General features: G+C 42.7%; 1 protein-coding gene across 2 annotated transcripts; it reads right to left on the reverse strand.

Moving 5' to 3' along the window:
• Nucleotides 1–209: 209 nt before the first annotated feature.
• On the reverse strand, nt 210–19,851 carry LOC131449767 (glial cell line-derived neurotrophic factor). Of its 2 annotated transcripts, XM_058622170.1 has the most exons (5): nt 19,721–19,851; nt 18,427–18,768; nt 4,080–4,150; nt 2,664–2,877; nt 210–2,060 (listed from the first exon to the last, which is right to left on the reverse strand). In XM_058622170.1, exons 2-5 carry the CDS (start codon nt 18,542–18,544, stop codon nt 1,558–1,560), a joined length of 906 nt encoding a protein of 301 aa, XP_058478153.1. In that variant the 5' UTR covers nt 18,545–18,768; nt 19,721–19,851; the 3' UTR covers nt 210–1,557. The 2 variants fall into 2 exon arrangements, with proteins under 2 accessions (XP_058478153.1, XP_058478145.1); XM_058622162.1 differs by having other exon boundaries at nt 18,427–19,851.

Raw genomic sequence — 19,851 nt, forward strand, 5'->3', positions numbered from 1 at the left:
GACCTGGTCTCTGTACAGAGAAATAAAGTGACAGTGAGTCAGGACACGTGATGACTTTTGCCTGTTTTTACAGCAAACACAGCTTCACTTCCTTCACTTCAAACTGGAGACCAGAGGAACTAAGTTTACTTTTTATTTTTTTACCAACAGGTGGCGCTCCAACACAACAACAAAAATGCCATGTGGAGTAAACTGGACAGGATGAAGGCAAAGGTGTTGCAGCCTTTCACCACAAACATCATTGTGGAGGTCACTTCGAGAGGAAAACCTCATTAAATAGCAGTGATAACAAGTTCCATATTTAAAAAACAACAACAACTTTATTCCCTTAGAGGATAATGCCATACAAAAATAAAGAAAACTTCATGTAACAATAATAATATTAATATAATAATATAATAGAGTGACAAACTGAATTCAGTTACTTAAAACGTAAAATGAGAAACATTGAGGTCCTGTAGTATACGCGTATTTACTTGTTTGATGTACATACATTCTGGACGTGAAAACCGATTTTCTCTTTCATTTATGCAGCGGGAAAAGTTGATACTACAACTCAGATCTAACCACAAAACTGTGTCCTTGATGAAATGTAACCTTGCACATTTAGATCTTCTCTTGTTTTTTAATTTATAAAACCACTCAAGTAATAACTGTCTCCAATCTTTTTAACTGAAAGTCAGCAGGGTTTTTTAGCCCAGAATCCTGGTGAGTTTAGATGTGAAAATCTGCACCTTCAAAAAAGAAAGAAATCCGTCTGTGTATGTGCTGTTAGGGAGTAAGAAATAACTGTCGACATGAAATCTGCATCTTGGCAATAAATAGATATTTATCCACAATAAAGAGTTCATAAAAACAGCTCTATGAAGCTACAATAAATAAATAATTTACCAGAAATAAATATATTTTTACTCTATACAGTAATACATGAAGATGCATGGCATCCATTTGGCTGAGTTCACCTGAACATAGAAACGGTACAACGTAATGTCCCTGTCTGTGTTTGGAAAGAACGAGACTGAACTTATGCTATAAGAGCTGGCGGCGCTGTGAGTAACAGTTAACATCACATCAGTCTCCAACCAGAAAACAAACACAGTGTCAGTCCCTTAAATGTGTCTTTGCTCTTCGTCTCGCCCACGTGAAGTCAAACGGTCACGTTCACGTACAGAGTCTCTCCTGTGAGCCACAATTGGCCTGTTTCTGTAATTTCTGCAGTTATTCAGTTGAGAACAATTTACTCTTTGATGAGGCAACTGTTAATCCAGCCCGTGTTTCCCAGGTGACCTCCCCCTCAGTCTCTGATTTTTGACTTTCGCCCTCAGTCATCCAGCTGCACCCAAGCCTCTTCCTCCTCAAAACAGCATGCACCACAGGAAACCAAAAAGTGGCCCTCACCACTTCCTCTGCTCTGTGTACACAACAGCGCCCCCTCTCGCTGCTTCCTACACCCAGGTCTTCCTCATATCACCCCCCCCGCCCCCCGAGGCCTCTTGACTCGTCTGTTGTCATGATGGATGTCACCTGCTCTGGTCACCCTCTGCCTCGTTCATATCTTCAGCCCATGCACATGCAGCTGGCAGCAGATAATGACTGAATGGTCCTCCACGTGGTCTGGGCGTCCATGAAGGAAACTGACTCGTAGCGGTCAGGCCGGCAGCAGGGGTGGTTGCTGACTTTGCGGCGAGGCAGCGACCCGTTTTCCAGCAGTGCCTTCAGTGCCAGGTCGTAGTTTGTTCTTGACGATTGGCAGGAGCCCACACAAAACTTAAAGAGTACAATCTCATCAGAGTCAAAGCCCAGGCCCAGGTCTCGAACCTTCATCTCTCTCTTCTCAACGCGGCAGTCCCTGCTGCTCTGCTTTGGCCGTCTGCTTTTACCTTTACCCTTTTTATCTCTTTTCCCCGTCTCTTCCTCTTCCTCCTTGTCTTTCCTCTTCCTCTTCTTCTTTTTCTTCTGCGATCCTTTGGGTTGAGGTTCTGTGGGGTCAGAGGAGCGAGGAGAACGCCCTGCCCAGCGACTACTGGGGTGGTCGTCCACCTCATCCGTTACAAACGGGTCTGAAATGAAGGGGAAAGAGAAGTGGTGAATGAAGAGTTGCTATGGAAGCATTTATTCACAGTTTGTGAGTAGAGGGAAGGCAGGGCTGATGATATTATGATATATATGATATGATATCGTTTCACAAAACTGAGCATATATATTGTATATTATAATGACATATATTAAATTGAATGAAATTTTACAAAATATTACAATATGTACTTTTATTGAATTACTGCTCAGCCCAAGTCAAATTTTTTTTAACCATTTACTTTTTGGCAATAATTTATAACGTTACACATTTCCCTTCTTAGAAAGTTTGATGAATAACACAATGCTAACACAATGACATGTTATTTTTACATTCATAACTTTATGTGGTATACTGATAAACTGTTTCATGCATTCAAATTTTAGTTTATATATTTGATCCTATTTCATAGTGTGCTGCAGTGCAGACACAACATGCAGTTTTGTAGGAGACAGACTTTAAGTGCTATTATTGTTATTATTAAACTTAATAACTTAATAATTTCATTTTAAAATCCATCATAAATCGCCTCTCTCCTTTCAAATACTGCACGCTGGAGCAGATGTGCTGTAAATAAACGCTTCAGTACCATATAGAGGATGCAAAGTAGAATAGGGGTCACTCTCATCTTCCTGCTCCTCGTCCTCCACCACCTCAGGCAACGTCACAGGAAGCTCGCGCTCTTCCTGACCTCCCAGCAGGTCCACTGCGTGGCCCGAGTCTGATCCCACTCCAGCGGCACCAGCCTTCATGTGAGCTCCTTCCACTAGAGGCAGCAGAGAGAGCAGCACCCAGAGCAGCACCTATACAGGACACAGGCGACAAATCACACAAGGGGCTTAATTTAACGCTCTGTTTTCTCTTCAAAAACTACAACTGCCACAAGGGAATAGACAGTAGTTTATAATTGGTTGTTTCCTAAAGCTGCTTTTATTGATTGTGGCCACTTACAGGCAGAGGAACTAAGTGCACATACAACCTTTACATGCTTATCTTCTCATAAAGTTGATTGAACAAACATCACATTTGTATATTTCTAATAATCATTAAGTGTCTTTATGTTGCTGGATGCACAGAACTAAAAGGAATGAAGCAATTTTATTGTAACAAAGTTTTCCACTCATCAATGTTTATATTAAGGTTAGGTTAAACATCAGATGGATGGAGCTTTATATTTTATGTGCAGACATAACGGTGACATTAAGTCACACAATTAGCAATAAAGTAATCAAATTCTCAGCATGACTGAGTGCAATATCGAAAAAAGACGACACTGCGTTTATTTGATTAAGATAAGAATGCAAAATTAATGGATACTGAAAAAATCATCACAAAAATGATCCGTCATAACAATTCTGAAACAAATTGCAATAACAATATCTGTCAAAATGTACTCCTGGTACATAAGCGCCTTTACTAACCATTTACTATAATTATAATAACAATAATAATAATAATAATAATAATAATAATACATTTTATTTTCAAGCGCTTTTCTAAATACTCAAAGACAACTACCTTAAGTGAAGTACTTTACAGACACTAAACACACAATAAAGATAATGAGATAACACTTATAAAGGCACCTGAAGCACAGAACTCGAATAAAATCGATCTTAAATTCTCAATCTTCACTATCTCCACTTCCTTTTCATGCTGGATTAAGCCTGGCCCATGGGATTATACTAATGTAGCCATGAAGGCTTTGGAGTGGATGTGGATTTATGGAGCGAGCTCAGGTCTGAACCTTCTGAGGATGGATTTCATTAACAACTTATTCCCACACATAACTCAGGCCCTGGTTTATAGTAGTGGCCTGTGGAAATGACAAAATGCCAGGGCTGGGGTTATTTGGAGAGAAGGTGATTTCATATGAATGGATGGCAAATAATGAGAGTGTGAGCGAGGGAGAGAGAGAGAGAGTAAAAGATTAGAAGAGAAAAATGGAAGAGGAGAGGAATGTTTGACATTGCTCCTTTCGCAATAACGTCTGTTTCTGACAAACCTTGGCCTTTGCTGACATCACAGAGGTAATCTCCTGTCTATCCTTCTTCCGAACCCTCCATCTGGTCCCACCTGGAGAGAGAGAGAGAGAGAGGGAGAGGAATGTAAGAACAGGAACAAGTTCACTATGTTAACTTTTCTCCATACAGAACACCCTTTCAAAGCAGTAACATAAACTAAAGGCACATCATGCGGGCAATATGATGCCTATACATTCACAATTGTCCAGTTACTGTAAATAAACAACAAAGAAAAAAACAAAACAAACAGCTTGTGGGCCCCTGGGCAAGCCGACGTGTCACATAAATCACATCTTCAATGCGCCAAGACCGTGTGTTTGTTGCTGCTTCAGTAAAAGGCCAGTGTTTTCTGCCAGCTAGTGTGGCTAGTGTTGGCTTGTTGCTTCATACATCCATGCAAACAGCCCCAGTCCAGCAACAAAAGGCAGCATCTGCGATATACTTGTCAAAGGCATTCTTCGAGGTTATTCCAGTGGCAGAGGTACAAGCAGGGGTAACCAGGCATTGCACGAGCACTTCACGGAGGTCCCGGACCAAAAAAAGCCCCCGAAACAAAACAAACAACACAAAAACCACAGAGATGCAGGACAGGTGATAAGAAGTGTCATGGATGCAGATGTTTATATACAGTACGTGCAGGGTGAGGGATCGTGCTGGCGGTGGAGCGCCCAATACATGAGGTCATCAAGTGAAACTAAGAGGAGGCTAGAGTATCATGTACTTCAAAAACCGGGTTCTCAGAGGTACACACTTGTTCCTCATATATCCTTCACAGGTTACATCAAGTCATTGGGATACATCCTCTGGGGATTAACTATGAAGAGCTGCACAAAACTTCAAAAGACTCAGTCCTGGACCAAAGTGGTGGACGATCCAACCAACAGAACAATAGACTGACATTCAAAGAGCTGCATGTGGTGTAACAAGACAGTTATGGGAATAAAATGTCTTCAGTGTAACAAGATGAATGGTCACAGCGACCAAAGAAAAAATAAATAAATCAATATTTAATACTCTGTGTACAGTATATATCTATATATCTACTCTGTAATCTCTTGATTTCTTTGATGAATTGTGAATTTGAACGGCTGTTCATTCCTTTGAAATGAGTCGATATCTACTGTGATCCAATGTCTTTGATGATGACAAAAAAATAATAAAAAATCTGAGGTCAGAAAAGGTCAAAGCTATTCACAGGGATAATCGTCAATATACATTTGTATTATGGATCTTTGTGGATCAACACCACAGTTTTATTTTTCCACCCGCTCAAGAAAACACGATCCATCACAATTCCACAGAGCCCAATGAAACAACTTCAAATTGCTTCACGTGTCTGATTAATGGTCCAAAACCAACAAACACATACGATACAATATGAATGAACGGTTTCCTTTTTTGCCCAAATGTCACAACAGATCGCTTAAAAGAATAGACGCTATAGAACAAACAAGACATCAATGATCATCAAACTTTCTGTTGGTTTATAGTATTTTAAAATGATGAAGATTAGACAAAGATCTGATACCGTAGGTCAAAGTCAGTGCACAAATACCACCTTCCTCTTCTTGTGGTTTTTGTTTCAACTTCAACTGTGTGCTTTGTTTACTCTGTTGTCTCTGCCCCTTTAAAAATCCCTCTTTACCTCTCCTTTCTCTTGTGTAACCTCTGTGTGAAACAACCCTGTGTCTACAGATACCTCCAGCATCCTTTGAAACCACATCTACCATCTCTAAGAAGCTTTGCGTGACCTTGGCGCTGAACTACAGCAAGCGAACGGTGTAGCGTATTTGAGCGTGTTCTGTTCACAGATCTCTCCGATATGACATGTTTATTTAGGAGTCAAACACAATCCCAGCAGTTCTGCCTGTGCAACGAGATGGAAGACTGACAAAAGGTTCAGGATCACAGGTCACGATAAGACCTGCTGAAGCCTTTATGCAACTCTGCATGCTCCAGCTGCAGAGATCAGGTCAAGGCTAAGTGAAGTTACAGAAAGTGAGGGGTGGGAGAAGGAGCAAGAGGACAAGCAGAGACAAACTGAGCGTAATTCAGACCGACAGACAGAGTACGCGCCACTGCTGCAACCTAAAACCAAACTGTGCCGACTCCTCAGCTCCCTCTGTCTCCGAGTTGATTTAAGACCTAACAGCATAGTGAGGTGGGACAGCGGGCTACAGATCCTCGCTGGTCTCAGGAGAGGTGCCGCTCTGAGTCACTAATGCCACAGCTGGGAGTGTTTAGCCCCTCTTAGATTAGCAAGCTGGGAGTCTATGGGCCTGTCTGCTGGTTCATTTCAGCGCGGCTCTCTGGAGCTGTTTACAGCCCGACGCCTCCAGCCATTTCACAGGATGAGGTGTGTTGGGAGCTGAGGAGTGGAGACAAGACTGAAAGAAGGAGGGGGACGCCGGACTATGAAGAGCACCAGACTGACAGAAGTTTACTGATGGTGTGTGTTTCTGCAGTTTCAGGTCCAGCACTGCATGTGCACATTTCTCTGTGTGTTTAGAGAGGCCAGCACGTGTTTGTTCCTCGTTTGGCTGATTAAAGCCTTTGGTTTGTCCATCAGGCTGCGTGTCTGCAGCAGGGAGAAGCAGAGTTCTTGTCACCTTCCATTTACAGCGTCCGTCCCGTTCACTTTCATAGCGGAGACGGGAAAGTGCGACCCTTAAAGCCAGATGCAGCTGCTGGACTTCCACAGCTTATTCTGCTCTTATAAACGTGCTCGATCAACTATGAGGACCGTCAGATGAAGACAGAAAGGAAAGGGAACGTTGGAATTGAAAACATGTCTCTGAATAAACACCAGTGTTTTCTTTAAATGCTGGTTGTGTAAATATCAGGTGTTTGCTAAAATATTCCCACTTTTTCAAGTTAAAAAAAATTAATGAAGCGAGGATGACCCTATATTCTCATCTGACTTTAACCCCATGGTCTGGAACATGTGGCCCATATATCAAGTTATAATGAGTCATTTATGTATGTTTTATGCATCATAAATAAGTTTTTTTTTATTGTGAACTACATATTGTTGCATATTAAAGGTATTTTATTTAGCAATTCTCCTATCCAATCAAATTTTACTTGTAAAGAACTTTAAAAGCACCACAGTGGACCAAAGTGCAGTACAGAATAATAAATTAAAGACATAAATGCTCACATGAGGAAACAAAAGGAATAAAAATGTCATAATATTATATAATTTGAAGCTCATATGGCCCACCCGTACTGAACCGTTTCTTTTTCCCAGAAAAGTTGGGCTTTTTTTTGTCACCTGACCGGCTCCCTACTGACCAGACCAGACGCTCAGTGGCCCCCCGGTCATTTAAGTTTGAGACCTCTGTTATACAGCCAAAACCTGGCAATTACATATTTAGTCCAAAAAAAGCGATTTCTTTGAATTAATATATATATATATATACACTACTTTTAATTAATTTTGCTGCTTAAAATGACACACATTGTGTACATATCTGTAAAACAGTGCAGTTACACCAGCCAGGTTCTGTCAGCACATGTAAATATTACAACAACGAGCCATTTATTACATTGAAAATATGTATACTAAGACTATTGTTGCTTGTACCTAAGCACACATAGAGGAACAGACACAAATGTGTTTCAGATTAGTGCTCTATGTGCCCACTGTATACTGTTACACCCTCATACCTGAGCTGTGCCCACAGAGCCTCCATAAACCTCTCACCATGTCAAGAAAAAAACTCTCTCCTGGTGTCGCCCCCTCCTCCCTCTAAAAGCCAAACCTCTCTGATAATGACCGCCTATTAGAGACCCATTCTGTTCTCTGCTGTAAGTGTGTGCACATTGGTGAAACGCTCTGACCTCCAGCTTTAACCTGTCACTAACGCACTGCCTGATTGCAGGAACGGGGAGGGAAAGAGTGGGGTACAGTAAATCACTGCTGGCTCAATAAAAGACACCTGCAGTGTAAGAGGAGATGCAGGAGAGAGAGGCAGAACACCAGGAGAGCCGTCTGATCACTACCAGACAGCGAGAGATCGGTGGAGGTCCCACAAAACGGAGCATGATGATATGTGCTGTACATGCATGTGCCCCAGAGCTCAGCATATACATATAGATGTATATGTTTATGTATATATATATATATACTATACAATACTATATATCCGGAGCTGTGTGACAACTGCTTTTATAACTTGCTTTAATCTTGCTTGTGGCGTCCTGTTGACAGACCATAATCAGTTTTCAGTGCCTCAGTGAAGGAGCTTCAGGGTGTAAAACATACGCGCCCCAAATCTGACCAGGTGGATGTTCTTACCTTCATGTGAATTAAGCGTCTAGGAAAAAGTCTTCTGGGACAAACTTGTGATGCAGACTTATACAAATATACGACATTCAGTTTTTTTTTTTTTAAATACCCACACAGGGGCACAACGGCAAGCACTGTTGCCGGTTTGAAATCCAGGTTTGACTGAGGGCCTTTCTGCATCTTCTCTCTCTCTCTCTGGCTTCCTCCCACAGTCCCAAAACATGCATTTGGTGATAAGTTAAATTGGACACACTAATAGGTGTGAGTGTGAGTGGTTCGTCTCTGGTGATCTGTCCAGGTTGGACCCCGTGTCTTTTGCCCTACGTCAACTGGAACTGGCTCCAGCTCCCCGAGACCCACTTATGTGGGATAAAGCGGTGATGCAGATTAACTTTTTTTTAAAAACATTAACATGATGTAATGTTTTTTGGGTTTTTTTTAACTTCACCTCTTCTTCACCCCATCGCCTCCTCTTGTTTCGCAATTTCATCATGTTTCACACACACTAAAATATCTCTTTCTTTAAATGAGCAATCCTTCCCTTTGCCCTGTCGAAACCAATTTCACTCTTCAGCAGTTTGCGGCAGCGCGTCTTAACTGTGCGAGGCAGCAGCACAGTCAAAGCGGAAAAAGCTGGAGGTGTGATGGAGGCGGAGAGAGATGATAGAGAATCCCACGATAAGAGTCGAGGAGAATTAAAAATAGAGGATGGGTTATTGTGCGGGGAAGGGGCTAAGGAGGAGACGATAAGGGAACCACTGAGTGGAAAAGAAATACTGACAGCAGAAACGAGGTGAACAGACGAGAAGGGAATGATGAAATGAGAATAAAGAGAGAGAGAGAGAGCGGGAGCACGGTCAGTCTGTAATCCCATAATCCCTGGCAGGCAGACCGGATGTAATTGCTCGTTAGTGCCAGTTTTCACTCGGAGGCCTGTCACTGCCGGAAAACCACAAAGTGCCGCCAAAATGAGAAACAGATAGCAGGTCCCATGCTTCCAATAGGCAGGGAGACCCCCCCAAAACACACACACACATTCATGTACAGCAATATTGGTGAGGACACTCATAGGAATAATGCATTCCCTTGCCCCTTACCCTAACCTCAACCATCACGACTAAACCTAATGCTAACATGAAATTAATTCTAACCTTGACACCAAGTCCAAACCCTAAAAAGGACATTTTGTTATGCTTGCATAATAACAATAAAGAATCTTGAATCTTGAATCTTGAAGTTACAACTACATCTTTTGCCTTTTTTTTAGAGAGAGAGAGGAGAAGAGTCTATTTTCTCTGGCAAAAAACACAAAATAACAGGAAACATCTTTGTCCATTGCACACAGAGGAGCCGTGGCAATCAGAGGTGTGGATACTATAGAGCCTGGAGGAGGACGGCGAGGAGAGGAGTCACGTCGTACGACTTCACCGCTCTCCGTGTGTCGTCCGCCAGGAGTTATTATTAATCAGCAGGGTGACTGAGTGAGAAGCGACTTTCCGACATGGCACAACCAAGTGAGGACAAGAAAGACAGACGTCGACAACAGCAACATTGAGCTAGTAAAGCGAGGCGGCTGCAAACAGGTCGATTCCGACTGAAAACACAAAGAATTGCACCATGAAAATGTTCAGAGGTGAACTCTACGGCTTAAAAACAGTTTGACAGGGTACATGTTTCTTGCCTACGTCCGCTCCTGTGCTGCTGCTGTATTCACACAGTCAAGTCTGATAGTTTTGCCTGACAGAGACTGTTTTCAGATGAAGAACACAGCAAGGTGACATTGTTTCTGTCCACAAAGACCAAACAGAGGCAGAATAATAACATCACCAAAGGTTATGCACTGCAGCTTTAAACAATTCATCAATAATACAGAACAGATTTTCTTTGTTTTTTTATTTAGAAGCTAGAATTAAAGGGGGTTATGACTCTTTTATTAGGCGTGATTTAACTACTGCCAACATTCTAATGTGTTTTCGCTTTTTTCTTTCAAGAATCAAGTCCTCAAATGATGTTTGTATAAAAGTTGCTTTCCTGTCAGGTCTGCAGAGCACTGCAGCATTTTTATTTAGCTCCGGTTTTTCCGTTTTAACAGTGCATTTGGAAGTGCCTTAAACAAAAAAACAAAAAAAAAACAAAGCTACCTTCGTCCTTTATCTTCACACAGTGTCCAGAAACATGTCAGTCAAGAAACAAGTCAAGTTATTTATCTGCTGGTTTGTTTGCTCTTGTGTTCATCAAATATGCTGACGTGTCAAAAATACAAATGAAAAGTGATGAATGCATCTTTAAGATACATCTTTATTAGTAAAAATAGGATTATTCTGCCGATCACCACCTTGTGTTTATTCAGGCTGAACTATTATGGAGAACAGTGACTCTTTCAAGTTTTGCCTGTAGGGTTAGTACAACCTGGACCTCATTAGGACCTATTAGAGGTAAACTTATCGGTTTCTTGATGATAAACCTGAGTGAATAGTGATTTACCTCACTGCCCCTGCAGCCTTCTCTCTACACCAAAGCGAGGCGCTGCACAGAAACGTGTCTAATGGTTCTTTACTGGAATAAACCAAGCACTTTTTGTGGCGAGCAACGTGTTTGAAAAGCAGCAGCAGCAGCAGCAGCAGCAGCAGCAGCAGCAGCAGCAGCAGCAGCAGCGGCGCTATAGATTTACACCGTCACACGTGCAGGTTCAAGTTGCCGGGGGAGCTGAAGGAGAGTTACTGCAGGCCATCAAAGAGCGAGGACCAGTGGGGTCACAACAAGCACAGTGAAACGCACATTTCCACGGGACGTAAAAGTGTCATCCGTGACCAGCACATTAACCTCGAGCCGCTGTCATCATCTGAACCATCAAAGTCACCTGACTCCACAAAAGGAAACATATTCTCACTGTGAGGACGGAGCAGACACTGACACAAGCCGCTAACAGTATCATATATTCAGGAACGAATGGTACATTCCAGCTTTTTTATGATGTAGATTTGCTCGCTCAGACTTTTGTGATGACATGTGTCTCTTCTTCTTCTTCTTCGTCTTCAAATTGACATTTAAAGCTGTATTGTGTAGCTTTTCAATATAAATAAATGCTCATTGCAGTCATGCCACTGTCAAATAAATTCACACAAAGATGATTAAGCCCAAGTCTCCTTTTCTCAGTGGAAAAGTCACAAGTGATTGACACGAGTCAAAAGCAAAACAGACGCACGGCACTGAAAAAGTGCATAATGGTTACTAACGGCATGAGTGTAGCTGAAAATGAACACATGCATTGTGTAGCGGTGCAAGCAGAGTTTTGGTAACGACTTTAGCTTTAATATTGGGTATTGTATGGGTTGTCACCATTATTTTACTAGTAAAACTAGAATCTGTCTCCTATAGTTTCAATACATTCCCCTCTCTCACAACGTTACGTATCAGGATCGACACTAAAATCTAAACATTCATTCCCAGAAAATCTCATCGTCAAAATCTGTTCTTAACTTTGGCAAAAGGTAAAAATACACAAATATATTGACTTCCCTTGAAATACCCTGTAATATTTGATGGTAAATTGTCTGCGTTTACATGGAACTTGAAGTCTTCATAAAACAACTGTAAGTGCTTTTCCATGGTTTTGCCATTCACACCTAGAGTCGACCTTCCTCCAAATGTAAGGTCAGGTTTCGAACCCCTGGCTCAGCCAGTCTAGAGCCAGTCTGTGTCCCTGGGCAAGACATTTAATCCCAGATCCCAGCTTTTGGCGTCTGGACTGGCCGTGTGTGAATGGATATGAGAAGTGTGTGATAGAAAGGTGCAGATATACAGATACAGTGCATCCATATATTCATATCCATTCACACACACAGTGTCAGATCCAGTGCATCTATGCGCAGCACTTTTGGAAGCACATTTCTCATAGCCAGTCCAGACGCCAAGAGCAATCTGGGATTAAATGTCTTGCCCAGGGACACAGACTGGCTGAGCCAGGGGTTCAAACCCTGCACTTACATTTTGGAGGAAGGTCGACTCTACCACTCACCCACAGACAAATGCCACCCGTTTATTAGCCTGTGAAACTTATGTTGCTGCTTTTCAGAGCCCAGTGGGGGAAAAAAAACCACAGTGTAATAAGTTATGTAGAATGAAGATTGATTATTTGCTTGTAATTCTCCTGATTTCTTTGAAATAACACATTCATTCACCACCAAAAACGGCTTCAATCTAAGAGAGAAGGAGAGGAGTTTCTGGTGAAGTAAGAAACGATAATGGTCCTGCTGCTGGATTTTCCACATCAGCGGCAACGTCCACAGAGCACAAAAGCCTTGACAAGATTAAGTGTGCAGGGTCACTGCAAAGTTTAGTTAGTGTGCATTTGAGACTAATTACCCACGTAGAATCCCACAACGCAACAAACCGAAATGCGTCTCGTGATGCTGCAAATCAGCTAAAGACGGGATGCCATCATCCGCTCCTCTGGGCCCGTTATTCCCATGAGCATTGGGATTAAAACAATCTCCTGATGTGACAGATCCGTGTCCTCACCTTCTCGCTCTTCTTCACTTTGTTCTTCACTGAGGCTGCTTCCCTGTGTCCCTGACCCCAATAACCAGAATTCCTGCCTGATTAAGTTAGTTTTAAGAGGAAGCCACACAGACAGTGGTTGGGTGAGCCTCACCTTAAATGGGAACACATTTTAGCAGCAGCGTTGGAGTGATGATGATCAGGGGGGTTAGTATTTCACTTTCTGGCGTTTGTGAGGATGGTGGTGCTATAGAGGCAGCAGAAACGACAGAGGGAAAGAATCACAAAGGATGCTCAGCTTCTCTCTTTCTTTTTATTCTCCTTGCTCACACTAAGGATGTTAATAATTCACCGTTAGTCCATTTAATCACGAATTTAACCAACCAAGAATCCATTAATCAAGAACCCAAAAATGTCTGTTTCCTTTCGCGTGTGTCGTTTCACTGGACCTCACATACGCATGTGTTAGGGGTGACAATCATGGTGCACGATACCAATAGTATCACAATGCAACCATTCTGTGACCATCAATATATTGCAGGACAATCATCAGATATTTGTCTGAAGAAAACAAAGTGTTGAAAATTGAAAGTTAAACGTGCAGGATTTCTCGAATTATCGCTATTTAGTCTTAAAATGTATAGCACATGGATGTTTTGGTCTCTTAACGTAGCTTTCTTCTCCATCATCCCGCTGTAAACTTCAGCCTCATTGATTTGAGCAGCGCCACTGTGAGGAGATCATCAAGAGTGAAACTGGCAGGGACTGTTTACTTTAGAGCGCCTTCATTTGTTCACTAAAATATCAATATTTGCCAATTATCATATTGCACGAGGAAGGACGACGATATACATCACCAAATCGATATTTTAACCCTCCCCTAGTACGCTCAGAGGTCAGCTAGGGTCAGCATTACCATTTCCACGGTTGCCTGCATGGACCGTACGCGTCCACAGTGCATGCTCCCTGTAGCACAGCACTATCTGGACCAGGTGCGCTCTTGTTTTGGTCAAAAGAGCCAATGAAGACGACGATACCCGTGAAAACAAAACTTGAGCATGAGGTCACACTACGCACGCCAGGGACGCTACAGTCCCTCGTTAGTATTACCAGTGCTGTGGGCATGTACATGCATGCAGAAATGCGAAGTGGCGGAATGTGCTAAGTATATGACTTGGCCCAGGAAGTGAAAATGCCTGTGTGAAGCTACATGAAGCAGCCTCTGGGGTGCATCTTAGTGCCGCGACCTGGGCAGGGGACAGGGGACAGAGTCCGGCTAACATCTGTGTCCTTAACAACAAGCCGACTCAAGAAGCTTTTTCAAGCGAGAGCCTAATTGTTTCAGAACTTATAACTATAATGCACACGTCATATAACGTTTAAAATATTAAAAGATGTGCAGTTCTATCATTGATTACTGATTGACCAACTATCAATTTACAGCTCTTACACACACACACACACACAGAACCCCTCACGTTTTCACACAAAGCCTCACACACACACACACACACACATTCTCTGAAATCCCCTTTTTCTCACAACACACCCGACAATCGCGACCTTTTCTTGCTCCCATCTCGTGTTGTTATTTCTCCAAATGAAAGCCACGCTGAGCCTGAGAGTAAGAGTAAGTGAGATGTGGCCATCAGTGACACACACACACGCACACACGCACACACACTGGCCATTAATAGTGTGTCCTGTGTCTGGGTGAACCAGCACTCTCAAAAGTGTTTCCGTGTCGCCCGCTCGTGCCCCAGACAGGCTGGGTTTAATGACCTGGCCTGATAGTTCAAAGCAGCGCTCAGACTCTATGATTAATGAATCTGACCTGCTAATTTCAGAAGAATACAGCTTATTGTATCAAAAACATGCTCCCACAGACACAAACACTGTGCGGGGCTAGTTAACATTCTTCTGCATTTTCAGAAAAGGTTGTTTTAAAGCGGGAGATTTTTTTGATAAGGACAGGAGTAGAGCTTTATGTTTCATCAGCGGCTCCAAAAAGTATTAATTGCCTTTGCTTTGTTCTAAATGATTTAAGCTGTTTGAACTTGAAGAAGCCAAAGTGCTCGACAACAAGCAAACAATTCAAGATCAAGAGAAAGAAGCAATTCCCCGAGTGTACTTAAACAAGATTGTTGACTGCCACAAAAGCATGGACCCAGAAAACAGAAGTTGCATGGGAGGCATTTGTCTGGAAGAACACATCTAACAAATTGAAATCTCTTTTTGTCAGATCATGCCTCCTTCAATTTGCCCTGAAGGAATCACTGTGGGTTGCTGCGTACTTTAAGCACTTCCAGATTGAAGCTGCCCTGTGGCACTCCAGGTTGCATAATCAATCTCTCTCACTGCACTCTCTCCATTAGCAGTGGGACAAAACAACCAGAGTAACGTTACACACTGAGGCGGAGACACAGCTGATGACAAGGCTGCCTGCACAGAACACACATCCATCTTTTTATGACAGACTTCCACTAATCTGAAAAGACTGCGCTCCAGTTTATTGTTTGAACAGTTCACCTGGTTATAGGGTTGAAGCTGCTCATAATTGTTTCGCCTCCTTTATTTGCCATTTGACATATTTACTGAGCTTTGAAAGTGCCTCAGATCTTCCACTCTGCACTTTTCTACAACTTATTCACCATAGTTGTCAGTGACGATAAAGAATATCTTCCAAAAGTACATTTTTTGTATTTTTCCAATCTTGACATGTCCGAGTGTTATTCATTCTGGCTGCCAATGCCACATTTAGAATTGTCCAGCATGTTCACACCAGAAATCAAATGTTTTTGGAACCTGAGAAGTTGGTTCCCAGCGGTAAGTGTTACATCATCAGTGGCTGTAGACAACAGAAAAGAAGAAGGACGACATACTCGTGACAATGGCAAAGTAAACAAAGAACATGCAGCGGTCTACAGAAGAGACCGCTCATAGTGTGCATATATAGTCGAATGCCCGGTGTGGATGACCTTTGGTCCCACTGCACTACAATGTGCGACAAGTGTGAATGCAGCTTTTAGTGAATCAGTGGAAACTTATCGCTTAACCTTTTGACACCGAGTGTAAAGCGCAAGCAAAACCAATGTGTGGTTATTACGGTAATTTCACTCGCACTGTTGCAGGAAGCCGGCGAATCAGTGTCTTTTGAGAGAGTGGGAAGAACACCTGTACACATAGTTTGAATTTTCTGGCCTGTTTTTGGACATTGAGAGACAACTGTTTCTTAAATATGTTTAATACTGTTCAAATTTCAAATGTATCGTACAACTGAGGTGTTTTTCTTCATTTTAAATTGTTAAAACAGTATTTTAACATGCAGTAAATTGTAAATAACTGTCTGGAGATACAGGCAAAAGCACTTAGTTGCAGGACATTTTCTGGTCCATTCATGGTTAGAATAAGCCAATGCACAACGCACACTGATTTCAGCTTTTTCCCTCTGGATGGAGGTCTACAGTCCTGATGCGTAAGAGGCCAAATTTATTAATTAACAGTGGTTTTGGTGTATTTCTTTATTACTATCATGTATTTTAAATCTTGTATCATGGCGCCTGGAGCACATTTATCTCACTCTTTTTACTTAGTTTTGTAATTCATTCTATTTCTTGTATTGTGTTTTCTTTGTTTTGTTTCGTTTATTATAGGATGACTCTGTGTTAAAACCGCTGGACAAATCAAACTTGACTTAAGTTCTAAGTTGTATGAGTATTGGCTTTCTGTGAACTTGAGGAACGACACAGAGCAGGCCCACAGCAACAAAGAGTTAAACCCATAACACCAACAAATAGCACGCTCGCTCTCGTAAAGCCACATGCCAGTTAAAACAAACCAGACCACACAACAGGAGGCTGCTGGTAAAGAGTACACGCCGGCCCACAATACCTGACCTTCAGTGAAGCCGCTGACCTCGTCACCTTTGACTGGAGGAAGTGAAAGCCGTGGCAGCATGACGGGGGAGTGTGACATGCCTGGAGCAGAGGCCATACTCTCATGTTTGGCCCCCACGAAAAATTCGAAAAAGACACGGACAAAGAAAAACAAGGTTGTTTCACGACCATGTTTTCACACATTTTACAGGCATTTAGTTTGGGGGGGGGGGGGGCGGGGCGGCTGTGGATGTGTGGCATGTCTCAGGTGAGGCCAAAGCTCTTGCACACACACACAGAGTCTCATCAGGTACACTGAGTAGAAAAAAGATCAAGCAATCAAAGTAAGAAATGACTGGGAACATCCGAGGCCTGCTCTCCTCGCACTGAGCCTCATCTATGTGACATTGTATGTACATGAATGCATGAGTCAGTGGGTCACTGAGTCAGTGAGTAAGTATGAGAGTTCAGCTCCCCATGTATGAGTCAGTGACACATCCTGGAGTTACTTCTGACTCCGAAAAAAAGGACAAATCCTAATCGTCATTTTCCTTATAGGGAGAAAGATGAAAGTACAATAAAGTGAAACTATTCTGTTGATCAGGAAAGTAATGCTGTTTAAAAATGACAAGGATCTCGGTCTGCACCCGCGCACTTTCATTTCAGAATGAAAACAACTGTGTCTGACGTCCAACTCATCAGGCACCTGAAGCTTAAAGGACTTAAACTGCTCCTGATCCCGCACAAGAGGAGGAGACGGAGGAGATTTGGCAAAGTGAGGTCATTTTCCTCACATCTTTAAAGGGCTTTTTGTTAGGTTATGGTTAGAGTTTGTTATTAATTGTTTAGGCTGTCCAAATGAATGGAAGTCAACGCAGTGTCCTAACAAGACTAGCTGTGCAAAGCTGTGTGTGTGTGTGTGTGCTGGTCCTCACAATTTTAAAGGCATTTGTGGGGTCAAGACTTGGTTATAATGTAAGAATTGGTTATGATTTAGTTGTGTTTGGTTAAGGTGAGACTCAGGGGATAAGGAATGCATTATGTCTGTGTGTGTCTGTGTGTGTGTGTGTGTCCTCACTATAGAAAGTGCAAAAGAATGTGTGTGTGTGTGTGTGTGTATGAGTGTCTGGATGTGCAGACAGCACTTTTATATTCAGCCCATCACAGAAGAGGTCACACAGGACTGACTGTCTCCGTTTCCTCCTCAACCACACGCGCACACACGCACACACACGTGTCATTTGATTTATATTATTCCAGCATCCAGTGTCACCTTCTCGCACCTTGTAAACACTTAGAAGCATAAATCCTAAAACTTTCCTTCATAACCACACACAGCACAAAGACACCCACCCTCCTCCTCCTCCTCCTCACAAACACTCCCAGTAAACAGTAAATTCAATCCAGCACTGAGTTCAGGTCACAGTGACCCTGAGAGTCAGAGTCAAACTCGGAGTCAGAGGGGCAGCTGGCAGGTGCGTGCAAGGTACTGAGGTCTGAAGCTCAGCAAAAAACAAAACAAAAAAAAAAGCCACTGATGTGAAAAGAAATCAAACATCAAACAGTGTCGGCACAACAAACAGTGGGACAAGAGCAGCATTACGCATCGTCAGAGTCAACGAGCGAGGCTTTGTTTAAAAACCACTGAAGACAGAATCTTACCAGCTGTCCTGTGCGTAATCGTCTGATCCATGTGCGCACCGGAGAGGACAGGAGAGCCGCTCCTGCCACGCTGCGTGCAACTCATGTTTTTAGCGATCCGTGCGCCGCGATGTGTCATGTTTTACACCGTGCTGTCACAGCGACTTGCGAGTGTTCAGAGCGGACTGACTCCTCTGAGGCTGGAGCAAACATGAAGAATCCATCTAAACACAGTTCTGCTTTAACACGACAGGCGCCTCCTTCTTGTTTTCTTTCTTTCTTTCTTTTTTTTTTTACGCGGCCAAAATCCCTGTTACTGTGGTCGGTGTGTCCTGTCACGGCTCCGTGCAGAGTCTCAGCTCCCTGAACAAGAACAGAAGAGGTGGGCAGTGAGTACAGGCTAATGACCTGTGAGCTGAAGTCACATCATCCTAAATCTTCTGACGTTTTATGGCGCGTCTTAAAGTCAGATTGAAAGTTCGGTGATAAATGGTTCTCCCCTTAAAAACGAATCAATTTATTTCTCAGATTTCCTGAAGCAAGTGCAAAAGCAGATGTCCTCTCTGGCTCCTTCTCTGCATCAGTCACCGCCTGTCTTGTTTCAAAAGACTAGTCACTAGTTTTGTTTTGTTTGTTTTTTTGTAAACATCTCCATAAAACTCTTCTGGAAATGTAATATTTTCAGTTGTTTATTTTGTAGGCGGTAGAGCCATCCAGGTCAGGGAAAACACACTTTACTGGTTGACTGGTGCGCGTAATGTAGATTCTATATCAAATCTAATACTATAGGAGTGTGTTTGGACAAACACAAACAAGTGTAAACACTCCATGTCCTCAATGTGCCACTCGTGCTGCCTCTGCTGACTCACGTCCAACCATCGTTTAGTGAAATGAAGCCAGTTTTTCAGGCGCAGCTCTCCTGTCCTTGCCTCCACTAACCTGTTCAGTCTTGCCTCCAAACAGCTTGTATAGTTAATGAGTAAATAACACCGCGGGAACTTTTCTCACAATATGTTCTGCGTCTCTTCAAAATGTGAAGCCAAGGTCGACACAGGCTCAAAGCGTCCAGACAGAGCCGCTGCGCACTCGCCTCGTCCCTGTGACACGGCGTTCCCCTTCAATTCTCCTTTAACGTGAAGTTAATCTCAGAAATGATTTCATGTGAGGTTCAGCGGAATAAAAAACGCCGCTCAGCCGATCAAACCATCTTTCTTAAACGTTAGAAGTCCACGCGTCATCACGCCTTTACGCAGTCTCCAAACAAGCGCTTCTCCTGGTTTAGTCTATTTCTTTTTCTTTTTTAAACTTCTCTTACTTTGAACTCAGGTATCCAGGTAATGGCAGACTGCGCTGCTCCGGCGTCTTCTCTGGAGTCAACGTCACAGCTCAGAAACACGGTCTACAATATCCCGCAGGACTGGAGGCTATGCGTAAAAGCAGTGCGCC

This window comes from Solea solea, chromosome 1, assembly GCF_958295425.1.
Source record: "Solea solea chromosome 1, fSolSol10.1, whole genome shotgun sequence".
NCBI lineage: Eukaryota > Metazoa > Chordata > Actinopteri > Pleuronectiformes > Soleidae > Solea > Solea solea.